Genomic DNA, 22,500 nt, shown 5'->3' on the forward strand with positions numbered 1-22,500 from the left:
TGTGAGTGAGTGTGTGAGTGAGTGTGTGAGTGAGTGTGTGAGTGAGTGCGTGAGTGAGTGTGTGTGAGTGTGTGTGTGAGTGAGTGTGTGTGAGAGTGTGTGAGTGAGTGTGTGAGTGAGTGTGTGAGTGAGTGTGTGTGAGTGTGTGTGTGAGTGAGTGTGTGTGAGAGAGTGTGTGAGTGAGTGTGTGAGTGAGTGTGTGAGTGAGTGTGTGAGTGAGTGCGTGAGTGAGTGCGTGAGTGAGTGTGTGTGAGTGTGTGTGTGAGTGAGTGTGTGAGTGAGTGTGTGAGTGAGTGTGTGAGTGAGTGTGTGAGTGAGTGTGTGTGAGTGTGTGTGTGAGTGAGTGTGTGTGAGAGTGTGTGAGTGTGTGAGTGAGTGTGTGAGTGAGTGTGTGAGTGAGTGCGTGAGTGAGTGTGTGTGTGAGTGAGTGTGTGTGTGAGTGAGTGTGTGTGAGAGTGTGTGAGTGAGTGTGTGAGTGAGTGTGTGAGTGAGTGCGTGAGTGAGTGTGTGTGTGAGTGAGTGTGTGTGAGAGTGTGTGAGTGAGTGTGTGAGTGAGTGTGTGTGAGAGTGCGTGGAAGCTGACCTCCCTTGTGTGCCGCTCTCTCTGTGATAGCCGTCAGAGCAGGCAAGCGGACGAGCGAGGCCCAAGGTGGTATGTATGCCTGCTAGTCGCCGTCTGTCTGTGTGTCCACAGGGAGAGCAGTGCAACGTCGTCCCCGACAACGTGGACGACATCGTCGCTGACATCACAGCACAGGAGGAAAAAGAGGAAGGTCTGTTTCTCTCTCTTTGTCTCTCTCTCTCTCGATGTCTCTCTCTATTTCTTTCTCTATATGTCTCTATGTCTCTCTCTCTATTTCTCTCTATGTCTCTGTCTCTTTCTCTCTATGTTTCTCTTTCTTTCTCTCTCTGTCTTTCTCTATTTCTCTCTCTCTCGGTTCTCCCTCTGCATCTCTTTCTTCTCTCCTTCTCTCTTCTGTTCTCTCTCTCTCTCTGTCTTTTTTCACCCTTCTATCTGTGCATCTCAATCACATCGTTACCCGGAGAACATAAAAGATGTGCTCTCACCACATGTCTCCTCTCAGGAGAGGCTGCTTCATTAAAACACATCCAGACAGATGGAATCTATGACAGCCTGACACTAAAACAGTCTGACCCTCCCTCCCTCCCTCCAGACGACACCCCAGAGACATGTATCTACTCCAGCTGGTCTCCCTGGTCGGCCTGCAGCTCTGCCACCTGTGAGAAGGGCAAGAGGATGAGACAGAGGATGCTGAAGGCCCAGCTGGACCTCAGCGTTTCCTGCCCGCACACCCAGGACTTTGAGCCCTGCATGGGGCCCGGATGCAGCATCGACCAGGGTGAGGATCCTCCAGGCCTCACAGGCCCCAGTCATGGTCAGATCTATAGGCACACAGGACCGCTGACTATGTGTGGAAGTGACTGGGATCGGACAGTACCTGATTGTTTTTGTCTTAACGAACGAACGCATACCAGGGCCATAACCAGAAAAATATTTTCGGGTCGGCCTAGAAAAATATGGATAGGCATCTTTTCATTTTTTTTTCTTTTTTACTTTGTGATGTGCATAATTTTTCATTTTTGGGTAGGCCTTAGAACAAATTGGGTAGGCCTGTGTCTACCCAGGCCTACCTCTGGCTATGCCCCTGACGCATACAGATCAGATCCATGAAGATGAAAACCATGAAGCATCTGGATGTGGAATGGTCTGCTGTGTCATGGTTACGGGGAAGAACCCTAATAGGATTATGGGATGGCCGCTGTTCAAGCAGTGAATTAGCACTCATATGACATGTACAACATAAGAAGGAGAAGGAGGGGGAAGGAAAGCAGAGGTAAATCATGACGTCATTATTACATCAAACCGATATGACCAAACAGTTTCTGGGCACATAGGATGACTAAATATGTCTGAACTGTTGAACGTTTTATTAGACGCCGTCTGCAGATCCCTGTTAGTATCTTGACGAGCGCAGACGTCATCTTCGACTCTCCGAAGGGGATTGAGATCGATCCCTTTAGCTGAGACCATAAAAGGTCAAATGAGCTAGAGAGCAGATCTTTATTGTTTATCTGTGTGTGTCTGTGTGTGTTGAGGGGGCCTCATCAATGAAACCTTGCAACTCACTTGTACACGAGTCAGTGAAGCTGTTGTTGTGTTGAAAGGTGCTGTATTTATGAGAGGACATTCTACATCTTGTAAAACGGAGCCAGACCAGGGCCAGACCAGGGCCAGACTAGGGCCAGACTAGGGCCAGACCAGGGCCAGACTAGGGCCAGACTAGGGCCAGACTAGGGCCAGACTAGGGCCAGACCAGGGCCAGACTAGGGCCAGACTAGGGCCAGATTAGGGCCAGCCTAGGGCCAGACTAGGGCCAGATTAGGGCCAGCCTAGGGCCAGACTAGGGCCAGATTAGGGCCAGCCTAGGGCCGAATCCCAATACTCTGTCTTTCCCCTAGCCCTTACCCCTAGCCCTTAGTTTACCCCTAGCCCGTTACGGTTACGTATATCGATGTCTCCAAAGCAAGTAGTGTTATACACTGATATCAAGCACAAGACTGTCATAATTTTTCAATCAATTATTTAAGACGTAAATATTACATTTATGGGACTCTCTGTTGCAGGTAGCGCAGTATTCACATACCCCTCGGTTTCAAGTAAGCTCCCGACCTTACTTGGTTTTAAGGGGTGTATACCCCTTAGTCTTAGCCCTACCCCTCGATCAAAAAGAGTATTGGGACACCACTTATTTTCACGGGAACGTGCAAAACTAAGGGCTAGGGGTAAGGGCTAGGGGTAAACTAAGGGCTAGGGGTAAGGGCTAGGGGTAAACTAAGGGCTAGGGGTAAGGGCTAGGGGTAAACTAAGGGCTAGGGGTAAGGGCTAGGGGTAAACTAAGGGGTAGGGGTAAGGGGTAGGGATAAGACAGAGTTTTGGGATTCGGCCTAGGGCCAGACGAGGGCCAGACGAGGGCCAGACGAGGATATCTCAGATCTCCCCCAACACGGGGAATGAACAACGGATCACCGTCAGCACAGACGAGCCTGTGTGGTTCCACCTCTGACCTGTGACCTCTGACCCCCACTCTCCTCAGACGCATCCACCTGCATGCTGTCAGAGTGGATCACCTGGTCTCCCTGCAGCCAATCCTGCGGCATGGGTGTGCGTTCCCGCGAGCGCTACGTCAAGCAGTTCCCTGAAGACGGCTCCATCTGCAGCCTTTCCACCGAGGAGAGCGACAAGTGTGTCGTCAACGAGGAGTGCAGTAAGTTAGCGTCGTAGCTGGGGTTAGTATCGTAGCTGGGGTTAGCATCTTGGCTAGGGTTAGCATCTTAGCTAGGGTTAGCATCGTAGCTGGCGTTAGCTTCATAGGTTCACATGTAGAGTTAGCAATGTAGCTGGAGTTAGCAATGTTAGCACACTAGCGTACTTCACTCTTTACCACACTTTCTCTCTCCACACATCTCCCTCCCCTCCACCCCCCCAGCCCCCAGCAGCTGCCTGGTGACAGAGTGGGCAGAGTGGGATGCCTGCAGCGCCACCTGTGGGCTGGGCATGAAGAGGCGTGAGCGCATGGTGAAGATGCCGCCGGCAGACGGGTCGCTGTGCGGCGCTGAGGTGCTGGAGGTGGAGAAGTGCATGATGCCAGAGTGCCGTGAGTACCGTCGCCACGACGACCGGACCGGCAGTGCGGCAACGCTGGTTCAGCTCAGAAAGGGATTTGGAGAAAGTACATTTTTGAAATACTGGACTTCAATTTTCAGATATAAGGGAAGGAGGAGAGGGTGTGGAGGAGAAGGAAAGGAGAGAAGAGGAGGAGCGATAGTAGAATGTCAAATATTCATTTTTCTTGTGGAAGGTGTTCTACAACTTGTATAACTTCCTAGCTTAAAAACATCAAGTGGATAGCCTGGTTGATGCTTAATGCATGACACTTTCATAGTGTGTTTGCGAAAAGAAAACAAGTGCAAATGAAGGAAGCATTGAGACAAAAGATTTTGGATTCAAAAACTACGGTACAGAGAACCAGTGTATGTCTGTGTCTTGTGTGGGCCAAGGAAATCATGTATCTGTGTGTGTGTGTGTGTGTGTCTCTCTCTGTGTGTGTGTGTCCCCCTGTGTGTGTGTGTGTGTGTGTGTGTCTCTCTGTGTGTGTGTGTGTGTGTCTGTGTGTGTGTGTGTGTGTGTGTCTCTGTGTGTGTGTGTGTGTGTGTGTCTCTCTGTGTGTGTGTGTGTCTCTCTCTGTGTGTGTGTCTCTCTGTGTGTGTGTGTCTCTGTGTGTGTGTGTGTGTGTGTCTCTCTGTGTATGTGTCTCTCTGTGTGTGTGTGTCTCTCTGTGTGTCTGTGTGTGTGTCTCTCTCTGTGTGTGTGTCTCTCTGTGTGTGTGTGTCTGTGTGTGTGTGTGTGTGTGTGTGTGTGTGTCTCTCTGTGTATGTGTCTCTCTGTGTGTTTGTGTGTCTCTGTGTGTCTGTGTGTGTGTCTCTCTCTGTGTGTGTGTGTCCCCCTGTGTGTGTGTGTGTGTGTGTCTCTCTCTGTGTGTGTGTGTGTGTCTGTGTGTGTGTGTGTGTGTGTCTCTGTGTGTGTGTGTGTGTCTCTCTGTGTGTGTGTGTCTCTCTGTGTGTCTGTGTGTGTGTCTCTCTCTGTGTGTGTGTCTCTCTGTGTGTGTGTGTCTTTGTGTGTGTGTGTGTGTGTGTCTCTCTGTGTATGTGTCTCTGTGTGTGTGTGTGTCTCTCTGTGTGTCTGTGTGTGTGTCTCTCTCTGTGTGTGTGTCTCTCTGTGTGTGTGTGTCTCTGTGTGTGTGTGTGTGTGTGTGTCTCTCTGTGTATGTGTCTCTCTGTGTGTGTGTGTCTGTGTGTGTGTCTCTCTGTGTGTTTGTGTGTCTCTCTGTGTGTGTGTCTCTGTGTGTGTGTGTCTCTCTGTGTGTGTGTGTGTGTGTCTGTGTGTGTGTGTGTGTGTCTCTCTGCGTGTGTGTGTCTCTGTGTGTGTGTGTCTCTCTGTGTGTGTGTGTGTGTGTGTGTGTGTCTCTCTCTGTGTGTGTAGACACTATCCCCTGCATGCTGTCCCCCTGGTCTGACTGGAGCGACTGCAGCGTGTCGTGTGGGAAGGGCGCTCGCTCCCGGCGTCGCACCCTGCGCTCTCCCCTGGAGCTGGGGGAGTGTAGCGAGGATCTGGAACAGCAGGAGAAGTGCATGCTGCCAGAGTGTCGTAGGTTACACACACACCTGCACTAACACACACCTGCACTAACACACACCTGCACTAACACACACCTGCACTAACACACACCTGCACACACACACACCTGCACACACACACACCTGCACTAACACACACCTGCACACACACACACCTGCACACACACACACCTGCACACACACACCTGCACACACACACACCTGCACTAACACACACCTGCACACACACACACCTGCACACACACACACACACACCTGCACACACACACACCTGCACTAACACACACTTGCACACACACACACCTGCACACACACACACATACACACACACCTGCACACACACACACCTGCACACACACACACACACACCTGCACACACACACACCTGCACACACACACACATACACACACACCTGCACACACACACACACACCTGCACACACACACACCTGCACACACACATACACACACACCTGCACACACACACACACACACACACCTGTACACACACACACCTGCACACACCTGCACATGCACACACACACACCTGCACACACACACACACACCTGCACACACACACACATTCACACACACCTGCACACACACACACCTGCACACAGACACGCATACACACACACATCTGCACACACACACACATACACACACCTGCACACACACACACCTGCACACACACACACATACACACACACCTGCACACACACACACCTGCACACACACACACCTGCACACACACACACATACACACACACCTGCACACACACACACACACCTGCACACACACACACCTGCACACACACACACCTGCACACACACACACACACACCTGTACACACACACACCTGCACACACCTGCACATGCACACACACATACCTGCACACACACACACACCTGCACACACACACACATTCACACACACCTGCACACACACACACCTGCACACACACACACCTGCACACAGACACGCATACACACACACACACCTGCACACACACACACATACACACACCTGCACACACACACCCCTGCACACACACACACATACACACACACACACACACCTGCACACACACATACACACACCTGCACACACACATACACACACACCTGCAGACACACACACCTGCACACACACGCACATACACACACACATACACACACACCTGCACACACACACACACACACATACACACACATACACACACACCTGCACACACACTCCTGCACACACACACTCATACACACACAACTGCACACACACCCTCATGCCAACTAAAAAACACACAGGTACACTCTCCAAATACTCAATATTCAATACACATTGTGATATCACACACACACACACACACACTCAGTATTCAAGACCTGCAGTGATCTCTGGTTTATGGTTCAACCAGGCGTCTGTCGGTTGTCACCAACACCTTTGCCTTCAACACTAAAGCTCTCTTCACATCCGTCCTAGTCTCCACATCAGCTCTCCAAACACCGGCCTGTCAAGGGAACAGATTGGTGGATTGAGAGCTGGTTGATTGTTCAGGCGACGGCTTTTCCAATCTGCTTCACTGGTGGCTAGCAGGGGAGCATAGATCTCCTTCCCACCCAGGACTGAGATAATGGAGTCTACAAATTCCAGTCAGGTTGCAACTCTACCGGGAAGACGCACTTAATAACCCTCAACCTCCTGTTTCCCTGGAAATGAGAAATCTAATTTGAGGATGAGATTACGAAGAGCATCTATGAGAAGCTGAAAGTGTTCGTTTAAACCCGGCCTGGCTTTAATATCTTTTCTTTGCCAGAGGTGAAAAGGCTGCTGGGTTTGATCCTTCTGCTTCTGAGGAAGAGGATGCCGTCCTGTGTGCTTCTGTCAGATTACTGTCGGACACTGATGCTTTCTGGTTGGAGTGCAGCACGTCTTGTGGATCATCAAACCTCATGTGTCATGTTTAGGACAAAGAAATGTCACAGGATGTTTATTTGCAAGATAAATCTGATGTGTCAGAGTCCTTTTTCTTTATCTAACTTCCTTCTTTTTGTTTCCTATCCCTCCTCCCCTCCCCTCTTTTCTACCCTTTCCTCCCGTTCCCTCCTCTCCTCTCCCCCTCCCCTCTCCCCCTCCCCTCCTCTCCTCCCCTCTCCCCCTCCCCTCCCCCCTCCTCTCCTCCCCTCCTCCTCTCCCCTCCCCTCCCCCTACTCCACTCTCCTCCCCTCTCCTCCTCCCCTTCCCTCCTCTTCCTACCCTCCTCCCCTCCTACTCCCCTCCTCCTCCTCCTTCTCCTCCTCCCCTCCTCCTCCTCCTCCCCTCCCCCTCCTCCTCCTCCTCCTACACCTCCTCCTCCCCTCCTCCTCCTCCCCCTCCCCCTCCTCCTCCTCCTCCTACACCTCCTCCTCCTCCTCCTCCTCCCCTCCTCCTCCTCCTCCTCCTCCTCCTCCTCCTCCTCCTCCTACCCCTCCCCCTCCTCCTCCTCCTCCTCCTCCCCTCCTCCTCCTCCTCCTCCTCCTCCTACCCCTCCTCCTCCTCCTCCTCCTACCCCTCCTCCTACCCCTCCCCTCCTACCCCTCCTCCTCCTCCTCCTACCCCTCCTCCTCCTCCTCCTCCTTCTCCTCCTCCTCCTCCTCCTCCTCCTCCTCCTCCTCCTCCTCCTCCTCCTCCTCCTCCTCCTCCTCCTCCTCCCCTCCCCTCAGCCACAGACTGCATGGTGACTGAGTGGACAGAGTGGTCCGAATGCAACAAGTCTTGTGGGAAGGGTCACGTGCTCCGGACGCGCGTGGTGAAGCTGGAGCCGCAGTTCGGAGGCGACTCCTGTCCTGAGACGGTGCAGAGGAAGAAGTGCCGGCTGAGGAAGTGTTCCCGGGCGGGGCAGGCCACCAGCGAGGAGAAGAGGAGACGCAATGAGATGAGGGAGAAGAGGAGGAGCAGGCAGGGTCAGGACGAGGGCACTGGAGAACACCCAGGTGGGCAGCTCCTCTCCTTCATCATGCTCTGTCATCATCATGGTTGATTGTTGCTTGTTTGGTGCGCAGTGTGTCAGCTTCATGTGGACTCTTGTTTCTCTCCCCTTCCTAACCCTTACTCTCCTGTCTCTATCATCATTATGCTCCCCCTTTCACCTCCCCCCGCCTCCCTCACCTCCTCACACCTCCTACCCTCATCCTCCCTCCCTCCCTCCCCCCTCCTACCCCCCTCCTACCCCCCCCTCCCTCCCCCCTCCTACCCCCCTCTTCCCTACCCCTCCCCCCCCCCCTCCCTCCTCCCCCCCCTCCCCCCCTCCCTCCCTCCCTCCCCCCTCCTACCCCCCTCTTCGCTACCCCTCCCTCCCCCCCTCCCTCCTCCCTCCCCCCTCCTCCCCCCCCTCCCTCCCCCTCCCCCTCCCTCCCCCCTCCCCAGGCTGCAGGATGAGGCCATGGTCCAGCTGGACGGACTGTACCAAGCTGTGCGGCGGGGGGATCCAGGAGCGGCTCATGACCGCCAAGAAGAGGGTGAAGGGTGCCCAGCTGACCAGCTGCAAGGACAGGAAGGAGATCAGGGCCTGTAATGTTCACCCCTGCTAGGGGGGAGGGGAGGCAGGGGGGAGGGGGGGTGGGCTGGGAGGGGAGGCAGGGGGGAGGGCAGGGAGGGGGGTGAGGAGGCAAGGGGGGGGAGGGAGGGGGGGGGCGGCAGGGAGGGGAGGCAGGGGGGAGGGCAGGGGAGGGGGGTGAGGAGGCGAGGGGGGAGGGAGGGGGGGGGCGGCAGGGAGGGGGGGTGAGGAGGCAGGGGTGGGGGCGGGGTGGGTGGCACACTGTCACCCTATGATCCAATGCACTCTGTTTAGGGCTGTCAAGAACCGCAATGTGTTTGGGTTTGAATCCAGATCCGCTGTGGTTACTGGATGGGGGGTGAGATGTGCAGGTAGACGGTACAGAGTTCTGTTAGGGTGGTCTGGTGTCCCCAGAGATGGAGAGAGGGGCAGTGAGACCAGCGCAGAGATGGAGAGAGGGGCAGTGAGACCAGCGCAGAGATGGAGAGAGGGGCAGTGAGACCAGCGCAGAGATGGAGAGAGGGGCAGTGAGACCAACGCAGAGATGGAGAGAGGGGCAGTGAGACCAGCGCAGAGATAGAGACAGGGGCAGTGAGACCAGCACAGAGATGGAGAGAGGGGCAGTGAGACCAGCGCAGAGATGGAGAGAGGGGCAGTGAGACCAGCGCAGAGATGGAGAGAGGGGCAGTGAGACCAGCGCAGAGATGGAGAGAGGGGCGGTGAGACCAGCGCAGAGATGGAGAGAGGGGCGGTGAGACCAGCGCAGAGATGGAGAGAGGGGCGGTGAGACCAGCGCAGAGATGGAGAGAGGGGCGGTGAGACCAGCGCAGAGATGGAGAGAGGGGCGGTGAGACCAGCGCAGAGATGGAGAGAGGGGCGGTGAGACCAGCGCAGAGATGGAGAGAGGGGCAGTGAGACCAGCGCAGAGATGGAGAGAGGGGCGGTGAGACCAGCGCAGAGATGGAGAGAGGGGCAGTGAGACCAGCGCAGAGATGGAGAGAGGGGCAGTGAGACCAGCGCAGAGATGGAGAGAGGGGCGGTGAGACCAGCGCAGATGACACCAGGGGTCTCTCCTTCCCCCAACCACGCGTCATCAGCAATGCTGACAGCACCAAAGTGGTTGACCTCCACAGGTTTGGTTTAAACATGAACTTCACCATGCCCAGGAGCAGGTAGGAAGGCTAGCGTACTCTGGAGAAGGAATTCAGACAGGAAATATTAGGAATTTACATCGTAAAAAGGGTCTGGTTGATTCAAACCTGGATGTCAGTCAGACTGATGGTCTGTTATGTGTTAAAGTTCTGTCACATCCAGGATTCTGTTTTTTGCAAGATTACTGTAAACTTGTTGTGGTATAATATATCTTGAACAATGATGATTATGATTGCAAATTGATTTAATGAGATATAGAAGTGTAATATTCTGTGTTATCCTTTTCAGTAGCTGTATTATAAGCCAGACTCAAAGCACACGTTCCAAGCCATTCCAGCATTTTATAAAGCTCCAAATAACTCTGTTTCTCGGACAAACCGATTCTTTCAGTAAATACTTTTTATCCAGCTATACCACTGTACATGTAGAAGCAGTCAACCTGAGACCTATGATTTGAAGCATCATTGCTAGATGATTTTGTTATTTTTTTAACGTGGATTTTTTGATAAGAATATCACTCAAGATTCTTACCAAAGTCTTGTGTCGATGTTTTTTAGATGTCTGTTTCTCTCCTCCTCGTTTTTCTCTCTGTTCCTCTAACATATTAATATTTTGGAATATATCACCTTTACAATAAAAGTAAACGTGAAAAATTAACCGAATGAGATGTTTTCTTTGGATTTCCGAAAAGGGAAATCAGTGTCGCTTGCAGGTCTTATGATCTACCGCTAGGGAGCGACGTGGAGCGCAGAGTTTCGTTTTGATTCGGAAGTGCGCGATCTGATTTAAAACAGATGTTGCGTTGACACATAACAGCCATACGGGAGCGCCAGAGCACCATTCATCAAAGTTCACCTGTTGCCGATCGGTGAGACCAATTAAGTGTTGACTTGATTCAAGAGTTCATTAAATGAGCACTAGCGTATTCGGTTGGGTGTTGAATATACAGAAATGTTTTATCATTTAACAAAATCATGTATTTTGACATACATGTTTATCGCATGTGGTATTTGGGTCCACTGGAGCTGGGGATGACAACAGTGAGGTGGGAAAAAGTCCAATATAAACAAAAAAACGTTAGTTTGTTTCAGGGGCCTACTGCTCTAACCAAATCTGTCGGTCTGTCTGTCTGTCTGTCGGCTTGTCGGCATATCTGTCTGTCTCTCTGTCTGTCTCTCTGCTTGCCTGTCTGTCTGTCTGTCCCACTGCTTGACTGTCTGTCTGTCTGTCTCTCTAACAGTTCAAATCAGCCTGTAGAAATGTCACAGGTGTAAACACATGCCTACACAGGTGTAAACACAGGCCTACACAGGTGTAGGCACAGGCCTACACAGGACTTTAAACACAGGTGTAAACACAGGCCAACACAGGCCTGTAAACACAGGCCTACACAGCCAGGTATGTCTCAGTCAGGTCAGTGGCATCTGACTGGTAATCTAGAGGTCACTGGTTCAAATCCCCTTTCGGATACCGCCAGTGGCGGTCCCAACACATTTGGCGCCCCGGGCGAGTTCTTCACTTACTCCAGTAACTCAGGACAACGTGCTCAATCATTCACATTTCCCACACACACACACACACACCACGCTGCGTCTCATGCATGCCTGTTTCCAGGCCAACCACCCAAGAGGCAGAACTACAGCCTCCTCGCTCCGTCGCCACGCGAGACACTCTTAGAGGGGAGTCCCTGTGAAATGTGCTGACATGGACATCAAACACTCCTGATGATGCTGCCAACACCTCAGAGATCTGGGTGATGAGCGTTTCACTGTCTGTCATTTGAGATGAAGCCGTCTGTGCATGTCTACGTGTTTGTGTGTGTGTGTGTGTGTGTGTGAGAGAAAGAATTCAAGCGTGAGAGAGTTGTGTGTGAATGTGGGCTGTGCACGTGTGTGAGATTTAAGATCTGCCCCCCAGCCCCCTTATCCCCCCCCCCCCCCCCCTACCAGGATTGCATTTTTCTCCGCTGGCTTTGCGTATCCTGTTGCCTTGGCAACCGTTCCGGGTTTGGAGGAATGCATTGCTGATGAGGAATCTGGTGTCTGGGCCCACTGTCAGTAGAGGAGAGGCTGCAGTGACACTGGCTGTCTCTAATATCAGTAAGGGTTAAAGGATTGGACAGTCTTATGTCTCTTCTATCTGTGACTGGTCTGCTCCTTTCCCCTTGCTCTGTCTGTCCTCTCTCATTTTGAAAAACTGTTTTGAAAGGTTGAAAATATATATATTTTTAAAGGTTGGAATGATATTTTTGAAAAAAATATTTGAGGAAAAAAAGTTTCTAAAAGGTTGAAACAATATATTTTTGTAACACTATTTGGTATTACACTGATTTATGGATTATAAGATTTAGCCTAGTTAACTACCTACAGGTTTGTACCAAACTGCTTCATGTTCATTTAAGAGACGTTCTCTAAATGTAAAGGCTGTATTTGGTGGTCTGTTGTACCACAGGCTACTCCATCCAATGATGTCTAGTAGAATCCGTAAAGAAACAACGTTTCCCAGCAGCCTGCTGTTACTGTAGAGCTTCCAACGGCAAATATCCCAGTGGAGTTTTCTAATTAGAAACAGCGTTCATTTAGCAGCCTATTCATCTTCTACCGTCTTTTGTTTACTGTCTTTCTCCCGTCTCAGAAAGAGAGAAAGGAAACCTCCAGGGCCGCGACACTAAATGAATTCCCTGTCATGTTATCTCGCCGTTGCTAGGGAAACGCATATTCCGAGGGAATTCACCATGGAGTAATCTAAAATTGACTAGCATTCCTCAACAAACAGAAAGCCTGGCATTCTTTAATGAACCCTTGCGCACCGAAGACATGTTTTTGAATAGTCTCAAGGTAGAATCGCTTTTGAAGGATGATATAACATAAGTACATAATCACTGGTCAGTTTGGCTCAGACCGGTTCTGAATTTTTCCAAATTTGCTCCAATTAAAAAGACAAGGGGGTTGGTAACACAATAATCGTGGGTTCAAAACACTTCCAAATCAAATGCATTTATTATTGTTTAACATTGACCATAATTATTACAGAAATAATCTTTGTGAGATTTTTGGCAACCACATTTCATGGTTGAGAGTACAACCTTTTAAGATTGCATAATTCTGCGTAATTGTGCCTTTTCCCTGTCACTCAGACTGTATTACAGTAATAAAAGTAACTGTAGAAGGAAGTTGTGTTATTAAATCCTGCATTTGAGAAAACTGTATTCTACATTGAATATATGATGGGAACCGTATCACAGGCTGGGAGGGTTTCAGCCAGAAAGACTAAAATGGTGAGTTTGAGGGCGTTTCAATCTGTTGAGTTCTTCCCTCCTGTGGCTCTACAGTTGAAGGAGCTCAACACACACACACACACACACACACACACTGCACTGTCATGTTGGGAGCCCAGACTCACACACACACACACATCTCTGTTCCTCCTCTATGTTCAGTCCAGCCATCTGCTTGTCTGCTTTGTGAGGATTTATCATTGGCCAGTGTGTGGATTGTTCCAGAACACTGTATTCGCTGCTCTCGCTTTCCCACACACATGCTGCTATGCTGTTAATCCCATCTCCTTGCCTTCTGAGCTGTACACGGCCTTGTAGAACTGGTAGAGGGAAACACCAAGGGACATGCCCCAACAACGTCCAACAAACACCAACCATTCTGCAGACGGCTGTTGGGTTTAGGATGTTTGAAAACATAACTGTCTGTTTCACGCTTCCCCAACAAACACCAACCATTCTGCAGACGGCTGTTGGGTTTAGGATGTTTGAAAACATAACTGTCTGTTTCACGCTTCCCCAACAAACACCAACAGGCGTATCACACCAAACCAACACAGCCCGACTACTGTCGACTGTTGGTGTTTGTTTGGGCGGTGTGACCTGGCCTGTATAGCAGCACAGGTCATCTATCACCTCCAATCTGGACCATCCAGAATGCTAATCACTTTATTGGAGAACAGACAATGTACTGATGACATTCTGAAGATGATCTCCCTCTCTCTCTGTCTCTGTCGCTTTTGCTCACGCTCTTTCTTCTCTCTCTCTTTCACTCTCTCCCCTTTTTCTCTCTCCCTTCAGCTCTTTCTTTTAATCACTCTCACTTCGTCTGTCTCCCCTCTCTTTTGCTCTCTCCTATCTCCCCCTTCCCTCCCTCCCCCCCTCATTTCCCTCCTCTCTGATGAATATAAATGACATGCAGAGCTCAGAGGAAAACGAGAAAACATTTGACCTTTCTTTGATGTCTGTGTGCTGGCCCACTCCTCCCTCCCCTCACTCCCCCTTCCTCCCTCTCCTCTCCCTCCTCTCCCCTCCTCTCCTCTCCTCTCCTCTCATCTCCTCTCCTCTCCTCTCCTCTCCTCCCTTCCCCTCCCTCTACTCCCCTCCCTCTCCTCTCCTCTCCTCTCCTCTCCTCCCCTCTACTCCACTCCCCTCCCTCCCTTCCCTTCCCTCCCTCCCTCCCTCCCTCCCTCCCTCCCTCCCTCCCTCCCTCCCTCCCTCCCTCCCTCCCTCCCTCCCTCCCTCCCTCCCTCCCTCCCTCCCTCCCTCCCTCCCTCCCTCCCTCCCTCCCTCCCTCCCCTCCCCTCCTCACTCCAACTCTCCTCTCTCCATCCCTCTCCTCTCTCTCTCTTCTCTCCCGGAGAGACCCAGTGGTGTGGGTTCTGTCTGCAGTACATCTCCACTGTCTGCCCACCCTGTTAAACCTACAGCATCTCCACTGTCTGCCCACCCTGTTAAACCTACAGCACATCCACTGTCTGCCCACCCTGTTAAACCTACAGCACATCCATTATGGCCGACACATCTATGACTTGGCAAGAGATCGACAGCGTCGTAGCTCAGTATTATGGGATGTGCTGGCTCACTGATGGAATGAAGACGAGAATACTTAGTTTTACTCTGTCATTACCGTGGCAACGTCGCCGTAAACCATCCCGAACGTTACTACAGATTTTTTTCTTTTTCAAAATATTATAGTGCTTCTTCCTGAATTATTTCATTCCTGAAATTATGAAACTTATTATTATTTAATAAGACTCAAATTCAAAGGAAGATATCAGTTTACCAACGTTTATAGCGATTCAATTAGCCATTTGAGTCAGAATCAATTAGAACACAACATGAGACTCTGAGTAGATGCTCCCAGTGTGTCAAGAGGGAACCTGAAGGATGTATGTGTGTGTGTAAGTGTGTGTGTGTGTGTATACGTGTAAATATGTGTGTGTGTGTGTGCGTGCAGCTGCTTCATATTCCTGAGAAGCGTATATTGTCTTGAAGGTTCAATCAAACAGGGGCAGCTCTGCTGCCTCGCACTCCCTGCGGGCGGCGTTACCGTGGCAACAGCTTCCCCACCGCCAGAAATGATGGCTCGTGAGTATGTAACATGCGTATGTGTGTTAGTGAGCGTTTGTGAGTGTGCGCGCGTGTGTGTGTGAGGGTGCGTGTGCATGGGAGTGTGCGAGCGTATAAGTGTGTGTCTGTGTGAGTGAACGTGTGTGTGTGTGTGTGTGTGTGTGTGTCAGAAGCAAGTATTGGAATCTCACACACGTGTCTACGAGGGGGGAGGAGGTGTTTGGCACCTCCACCCTTCAGCAGGTACTTGGCTGACCCGAGTCAAGCGCCTTTGTCACATTGTCAGGGTGCAGCGACACACATCAACATGTCTGCTGCCCACTGGCAGTAAACAGGACATCATCACTGCTGTGAGACCTGTCAGATCTGTATTTACAGTACACAGCAAAACCATGCTGCCCGAGGCTTCCAATACTGTTCTTAACCTGGTCCTGTTGTCGCAGCAAAGCATTCTGGGAAAAGAGCACGACCACAGGGAGAACAACCATGTGTTTACGCTGTTGCCGTACGCAACGGTTGCCGTGCGTAACTTTGCTGTCTCGGTTGTATTACTACGTTTGATTTGCAGTTTTTAAATGGCCATGTGTTTTTTTTTTTACGCGTCGGTAACATGGGAGGCTCAAGTAAAACCTTTCTGGAGGGATCTGTATGGATGCGCATGACCAATCAGAAGACAGATGTTTCTCAGCTCCTGTACAGTGACCTATCAGTGCGTAGCGCCAGCATCTGTAGCACGCCCACCTCAAAGACGGGTCCGTAAAAAGTTGTGAGACAGTAATCCGGGGGTGTGTTGATGTCTTCATCCAGTGTGCTGTGATACAGTAAGATACTGAACAGTCTGCAGTATTCACCATCAAGCATGGTTGTGTCAGAGTACATGGTTGTCATGCAGCCTGTCCTGCCTGGGAGGTAAGAGAGAGGGCGCCGGGGAGGAGAGAGAGAGAGAGAGAGAGAGAGAGAGAGAGAGAGAGAGAGGGCGCCGGGGAGAAGAGAGAGAGATTTGCTCAGAGTCAAGAAGAAGAGCTTAGAGAAGCCTTGTCCTGTTTACTCACGGTAATAGCTCCCACAGCACAGAGACTGCTGGTAATGCTCTCCATAATGGGATCTCTCCCAGCCAGTGGCGGAACTAGAGTTTGATACATGGGGTGGCCAAGGGGTGGTCAAGGCTACTTCAGGGGGTCCATAGTCCAGAGTCTTGGGTCACTGTTTTCATTAATATATACAGTATAATCTGGCTCTATAAGTGCTGGAACATGCAAAGTATTTTTTGGAAAAAAAGCTCAAGCAGGGATTTATAAGCATTTTAGCATTTATGTGTTACAGAAATAACACAGTGCATAGTTTATTTACAAAACAAAGTGAATTTAGACACCCTAAAAAACACAAACAAATCAAGCAGAAATTGACTGCCCAGCAACATTACAAATTTACAGTATAATATGTATGTTCATATATATTATGTTAACTAATAGCAAAGAAAGGTTTTGGAATTGGCCTCAACAAGACAAAATCAAATCTGTGTGATAAGAAACCCTTTGGATGTATGATTTTAGAATGTCAGTGTACAAGCTGGTACACAGTTCAGGTATTATTTATTATACCTACTAACACAGATGGAAACACAATGTTACTGTTAGGCTAAATTGGGAACCGGACTTTTCGGAAACTAAGCCGCATCTTGTATAAGGCGCACCCTCCCAAAATGAGCATTTTGTGTTTGTAAATCGGAGTATATAGCATTGGAATACAACACGCACTTAGAAAGCTAACAACGTTACCGTTGCGCCGGACCAATGCTCATGATTGATTACTTGCCAAGAAAAAGCAGTGGTAAAGTTCAAGTTATGAAAAGAGACCGTGTTTGTGTCTTATTCATTATCATATACAATTAGATCTAAAACAAACTTACAAAGAGCTTGGTTACACTACCAAAGTTGAATTAGTAATGTTGTTAGCAATGCTAGCGTTATTTTCCTAGAGCTAACTAGCCGTTAACATTTCACTGGGTCTACTAGCCATTCACCTACTTAAGTAAGTCACTGTATTTCCAAGACTTGATAGTATAACTAAGACGACACGGTAGCCTAAATAATTCCTCTTTCAAGTAATAAGCCCCCGTTCAAGTGTTGAGCATTAAATTAGCTGCACAATCTGTAGAGATCTTGAGATGAAGCCACTTTTTTGTTGTAAAACCGGATTATAAACTGCTTTGAAATATAAACCGGAAAGCACAAGAAAACTGTAAAATCGGAGTATAAGCCGCGGTTTATTTTTTTTAAATTACGGTAGCCTACTGACTGTCTCAGTTTGTCTGTTATTTGAGTTGAAGTTCTAACATTAACTTACACAGCTAGGCTAATCAATATTAAACTGTAAACCTAAACCCAATGCAAACCTTAAAACTTAGGCCTACTTCAAATATTATGCCTTTGTCAATCGCAAAAAGAGCTTGTGGAGCTGTGGAAATATTCTCTATTCTGCTGGCTGTTCTTCTTATTCTTCTGTATTTGGCAACAAACGTCTCTCTTCGATTTGAACAACGCAACGCAACGCAGCAAAATAAATGCCTCTCTCTAGTCAAATGAGATGTCAATCAGCATCACATTTCCAATAGCAAATTAAATATTGGGCTGGCACCCGGGGTGACCAATCAGATGTCAGGGGTGTCCAGTGCCACCCCGGACACCCCTCTGGCTCCGCTACTGCTCCCAGCATCTTATCACTACCCTCCACTATCTCTCCTCTCATTATCTCTCTCTCTCATTAACTCATTCTCTGTCTCTCTCTGTCTCTATCTCTCTCTCTCTCTTTCCCTCTCTTCTCTCCCTTTCTCGATCTCTTTCTTTGACAAGCAGCACACACGTTCTATGAATGCAGACTTAATAAGAAACATTTACTGGTGTTTGTCAGGTCTAAACCATTTATCTAGTAAACACACTTCCTTACAGGGGGGGAAAGGACAGTTTGATTCCCGGCCAAGTCCCGTTGTGAATGTTGCTCCAGTCCGTAGGTGTGGAAGTTAATTCCCTTACTGTAATGACGGATCCTCCGGCTCTGTCATTTGTTTCTTGTTTGGTTATCTACTGCCTCCATTTGTCTTTTTGAGGCCTGGTAATTAACAGTAAATACAGAAAGACAGTTATCTGTGTGTGTGTGTGTGTGTGTGTGTGCATGTGTCTGGGTGTATTGTGTGTATGTGTTTATGTGTGTGTGTGTGTGTCTGCGTGAGTGTGTGTCCGTGTGTGTGCAAGAATGCAGCTTTTACCAGTTGTATAAAAGCGTTTACAAAAGTGTTTACAATTCTCATCCCAATGGGTCATTTCCCATAATCCCCTGGGGCAGGCTGATCAGAGCTGGCGGAGGGCCGGGCAGCAGCGTGTTCCAGTTTATTCATGAGCATGCAGCTCAGTTAGCGCTCGATTGCTATAGGTTATGAGTCGACACCGGTCCTGTAAGGTCGAAACGTTGACGTGGTGGTCTCATCCTTGACAGGTTCATCCCAGCTGCCTCCCTCGTCATGTGACCGCAGGTTCATCCCAGCTGCCTCCCTCGTCATGTGACCGCAGGTTCATCCCAGCTGCCTCCCTCGTCATGTGACCGCAGGTTCATCCCAGCTGCCTCCCTCGTCATGTGACCGCAGGTTCATCCCAGCTGCCTCCCTCGTCATGTGACCCTCATCACGTGACCGCAGGTTCATCCCAGCTGCCTCCCTCGTCATGTGACTGCAGGTTCATCCCAGCTGCCTCCCTCGTCATGTGACCGCAGGTTCATCCCAGCTGCCTCCCTCGTCATGTGACCGCAGGTTCATCCCAGCTGCCTCCCTCGTCATGTGACCCTCATCACGTGACCGCAGGTTCATCCCAGCTGCCTCCCTCGTCATGTGACTGCAGGTTCATCCCAGCTGCCTCCCTCGTCATGTGACCGCAGGTTCATCCCAGCTGCCTCCCTCGTCATGTGACCGCAGGTTCATCCCAGCTGCCTCCCTCGTCATGTGACCCTCATCACGTGACCGCAGGTTCATCCCAGCTGCCTCCCTCGTCATGTGACCGCAGGTTCATCCCAGCTGCCTCCCTCGTCATGTGACCGCAGGTTCATCCCAGCTGCCTCCCTCGTCATGTGACCCTCATCACGTGACCGCAGGTTCATCCCAGCCGCCTCCCTCGTCATGTGACCGCAGGTTCATCCCAGCTGCCTCCCTCGTCATGTGACCCTCATCACGTGACCGCAGGTTCATCCCAGCCGCCTCCCTCGTCATGTGACCGCAGGTTCATCCCAGCTGCCTCCCTCGTCATGTGACCGCAGGTTCATCCCAGCTGCCTCCCTCGTCATGTGACCCTCATCACGTGACCGCAGGTTCATCCCAGCCGCTGCCTCCCTCCTCATGTGACCTTAAGGCCTTAAACATATCACGCAGTGAATATTTAACAACACCCCTTCTGATCTCCACATGCACAGACCACAGCGAGGACCCCCTAGACTCCACACATGTGAAGGGCACACAGGATCACAGGAAGGGGTTCCAAACCAACAGTCTTCCTTCATCTCCAGCAGGGCCTGTTTGGTTGGACTCTTTCCCTCATCTAGCAGATTGGTAGGATTCTCTCTTCATGGTCTATATTATGGATCCCTTACCACTTTATTTTAACCCCTCCCACTCCTGCAGTCCACACACACACATTTATTTAGTATAATTTTTTGCATTTTGCTTTATCAATTATTTAGCAGACACTTTTATCAAAGTGACTGGACTGTGTGTATACTGTACCAAGCACAGCAGAAAGTCAACGATCAGAAGTGTGTGGTTGACAGGACCTAACTGATGGTCAGAGTCAGGGACAAGGAAGACGCACCCAGCACACATGCACACACATTTTTCATCCAAAGCAACATATTGTGCACACACACACACACACACATGCACACACACGCATGCACACAGAGTCCCTGGTCAGCTACATTTGTTTGTGTTCAGTCAGATGGTCTCAACCCAGACCAGAGGACAAGGAAATACTCTTCACCCCCCTCCCCTCACCACTCCCCTCACCCCTCCCCTCACCCCTCACCCCTCCCCTCACCCCTCTGTCTCCTGCCAACTTCCTCCTCTCTGCATGGGCCACAGATTCTAAGTCACAACACCAGAAGGGCAAAACACTGTCACGAGTCACCAGCATTTCCTGATTATGTTGCTTCTCTCTCTCTCTCCCTCCCCCCCTTCCCTCCCTCTATCTATATCTATATCTATATCTATATCTATCTCTCTATCTATCTCCCTCCCTCCCTCCCTCCCTCCCTCCCTCCCTCCCTCCCTCCCTCCCTCCCTCCCTCCCTCCCTCCCTCCCTCCCTCCCTCCCTCCCCCCTTCCCTCCCTCTATCTATCTCTATCTATCTATCTCCCTCCCTCCCCCCTTCCCTCCCTCTATCTATCTCTATCTCTCTATCTCCCTCCCTCCCTCCCCCCTTCCCTCCCTCTATCTATCTCTATCTCTCTATCTATCTCTCTCTCTCTCTCTCCCTCCCTCCCTCCCTCCCTCCCTCCCTCCCTCCCTCCCTCCCTCCCTCCCTCCCTCCCTCCCTCCCTCCCTCCCTCCCTCCCCCCTTCCTTCCCTCCCTCTATCTCTCTCTCTCTCTCTCTCTCTCTCTCTCTCTCTGTCTCTCTCTCTCTCTGTCTCTACCTCTCCCTCCCTCCCTTCCCTCCCTCTATCTATCTCTCCCTCCCTCCCTCCCTCCCTCCCTCCCTCCCTCCCTCCCTCCCTCCCTCCCTCCCTCCCTTCCCTCCCTCTCTCTCTCTCTCTCTCTCTCTCTCTCTCTCTCTCTCTCTCTCTCTCTCTCTCTCTCTCTCTCTCTGTCTCTCTCTCTCTCTGTCTCTACCTCTCCCTCCCTCTCTTTTTCTTTCCCTCCTCTCTCCCTCTCTCCCTCTCTCCCTCCCTGTCTGATGTGATCTATAAACGTAGCTAGGTATTCCACCTCATCTGAGAGCGTTGCTGTTTGTTCTGCATGTGTGGCAGACTGCCACACACACAAACAAGTGCACCCTGACACACACCCTGACACACACACACCCTGACACACACACTCACGCACCCTGACATACAGACACACACACCCTGACACACACACACCCTCACACACACACAAACACCCTCACACACACACCTGACATACACACATACCCCACACACACACACACACACACACAAACCCTCACACACACGCATGCACACACACACACCCCCTTACATACACCAAATTGAAACAGACCGGCTTAACCAAGGACCTGGGAGCCGTTGGCGCCGGTTACCCAGTTGCCACGGCAACAGGCGTGTGTGTGTGTGTGGTATGTGTGGAGCGGTGGTAGTGATGGGGGTGGCCACAGTAATGCAGGTTTGGGGGGGGGGCTCCTTGAGACAGCTCTCTGACTGGCTGCTGCCCACTCAGCTCTAACCTGCAGCTCAACAGACCCTCTGCACACTGGAGGGTCCTGGAGGACGTCTCCACCACAATCTGCCTTCTACGCTGTCAGGGCCCGGCTGCTGTGCTCTCTGACTGGACCCTGCTCTGAAGCTGCACCATGTTCATGTTGAGGAAGGTACGGAGGGGCCCACGCTACACACATGTACTGTAGGGGCCCACGCTACACACATGCACTGTAGGGGCCCACGCTACACACATGCACTGTAGGGGCCCACGCTACACACATGTACTGTAGGGGCCCACGCTACACACATGCACTGTAGGGGCCCACGCTACACACATGCACTGTAGGGGCCCACGCTACACACATGCACTGTAGGGGCCCACGCTACACACATGCACTGTAGGGGCCCACGCTACACACATGTACTGTAGGGGCCCACGCTACACACATGCACTGTAGGGGCCCACGCTACACACATGCACTGTAGGGGCCCACGCTACACACATGCACTGTAGGGGCCCACGCTACACACATCCACTGTGTCCCTGAGACGGATCACTGCTGATGTCACTGCTAATCCTCAGTGAGGACATGCAGGGTACACAAACTCACTCACACACAGGACTCAGGAGTAGCACACAAACACGCGCAAAGGTAAAATAAAACATCAAAAGACAAAGACAAATGCACACACATGCATGCACACAAACACACGTGTACAACCACAACCACAAGCACACACACACACACACACACACACACACAGCCCCCCTCTGTTGTTCTCAGACTGCCCGAGTGTTTAGTACTTCAGAGGTTCAACAAGACTTGAATAAG

The 22,500-nt window shown here is 50.8% G+C and overlaps 1 protein-coding gene across 1 annotated transcript in view; it reads left to right on the top strand.

Annotated features, from left to right (window-relative positions):
- The window catches only part of spon1a (spondin 1a), a 76,744-nt gene extending 67,952 nt beyond the window's left edge, over positions 1 to 8,792 (top strand). The window contains exons 10-16 of the mRNA XM_084682067.1: positions 695 to 773; positions 1,176 to 1,361; positions 3,117 to 3,287; positions 3,510 to 3,677; positions 5,063 to 5,227; positions 7,920 to 8,189; positions 8,623 to 8,792. Of these exons, the coding sequence (XP_084538193.1) occupies positions 695 to 773; positions 1,176 to 1,361; positions 3,117 to 3,287; positions 3,510 to 3,677; positions 5,063 to 5,227; positions 7,920 to 8,189; positions 8,623 to 8,786 (1,203 nt within the window). The 3' untranslated portion in view covers positions 8,787 to 8,792. The remainder of the gene's footprint in view (positions 1 to 694; positions 774 to 1,175; positions 1,362 to 3,116; positions 3,288 to 3,509; positions 3,678 to 5,062; positions 5,228 to 7,919; positions 8,190 to 8,622) is intronic.
- Positions 8,793 to 22,500: the final 13,708 nt, after the last annotated feature.

The sequence above is a fragment of the Hypomesus nipponensis genome, chromosome 19, assembly GCF_054491055.1.
Source record: "Hypomesus nipponensis isolate SF chromosome 19, ASM5449105v1, whole genome shotgun sequence".
Taxonomy (NCBI): domain Eukaryota; kingdom Metazoa; phylum Chordata; class Actinopteri; order Osmeriformes; family Osmeridae; genus Hypomesus; species Hypomesus nipponensis.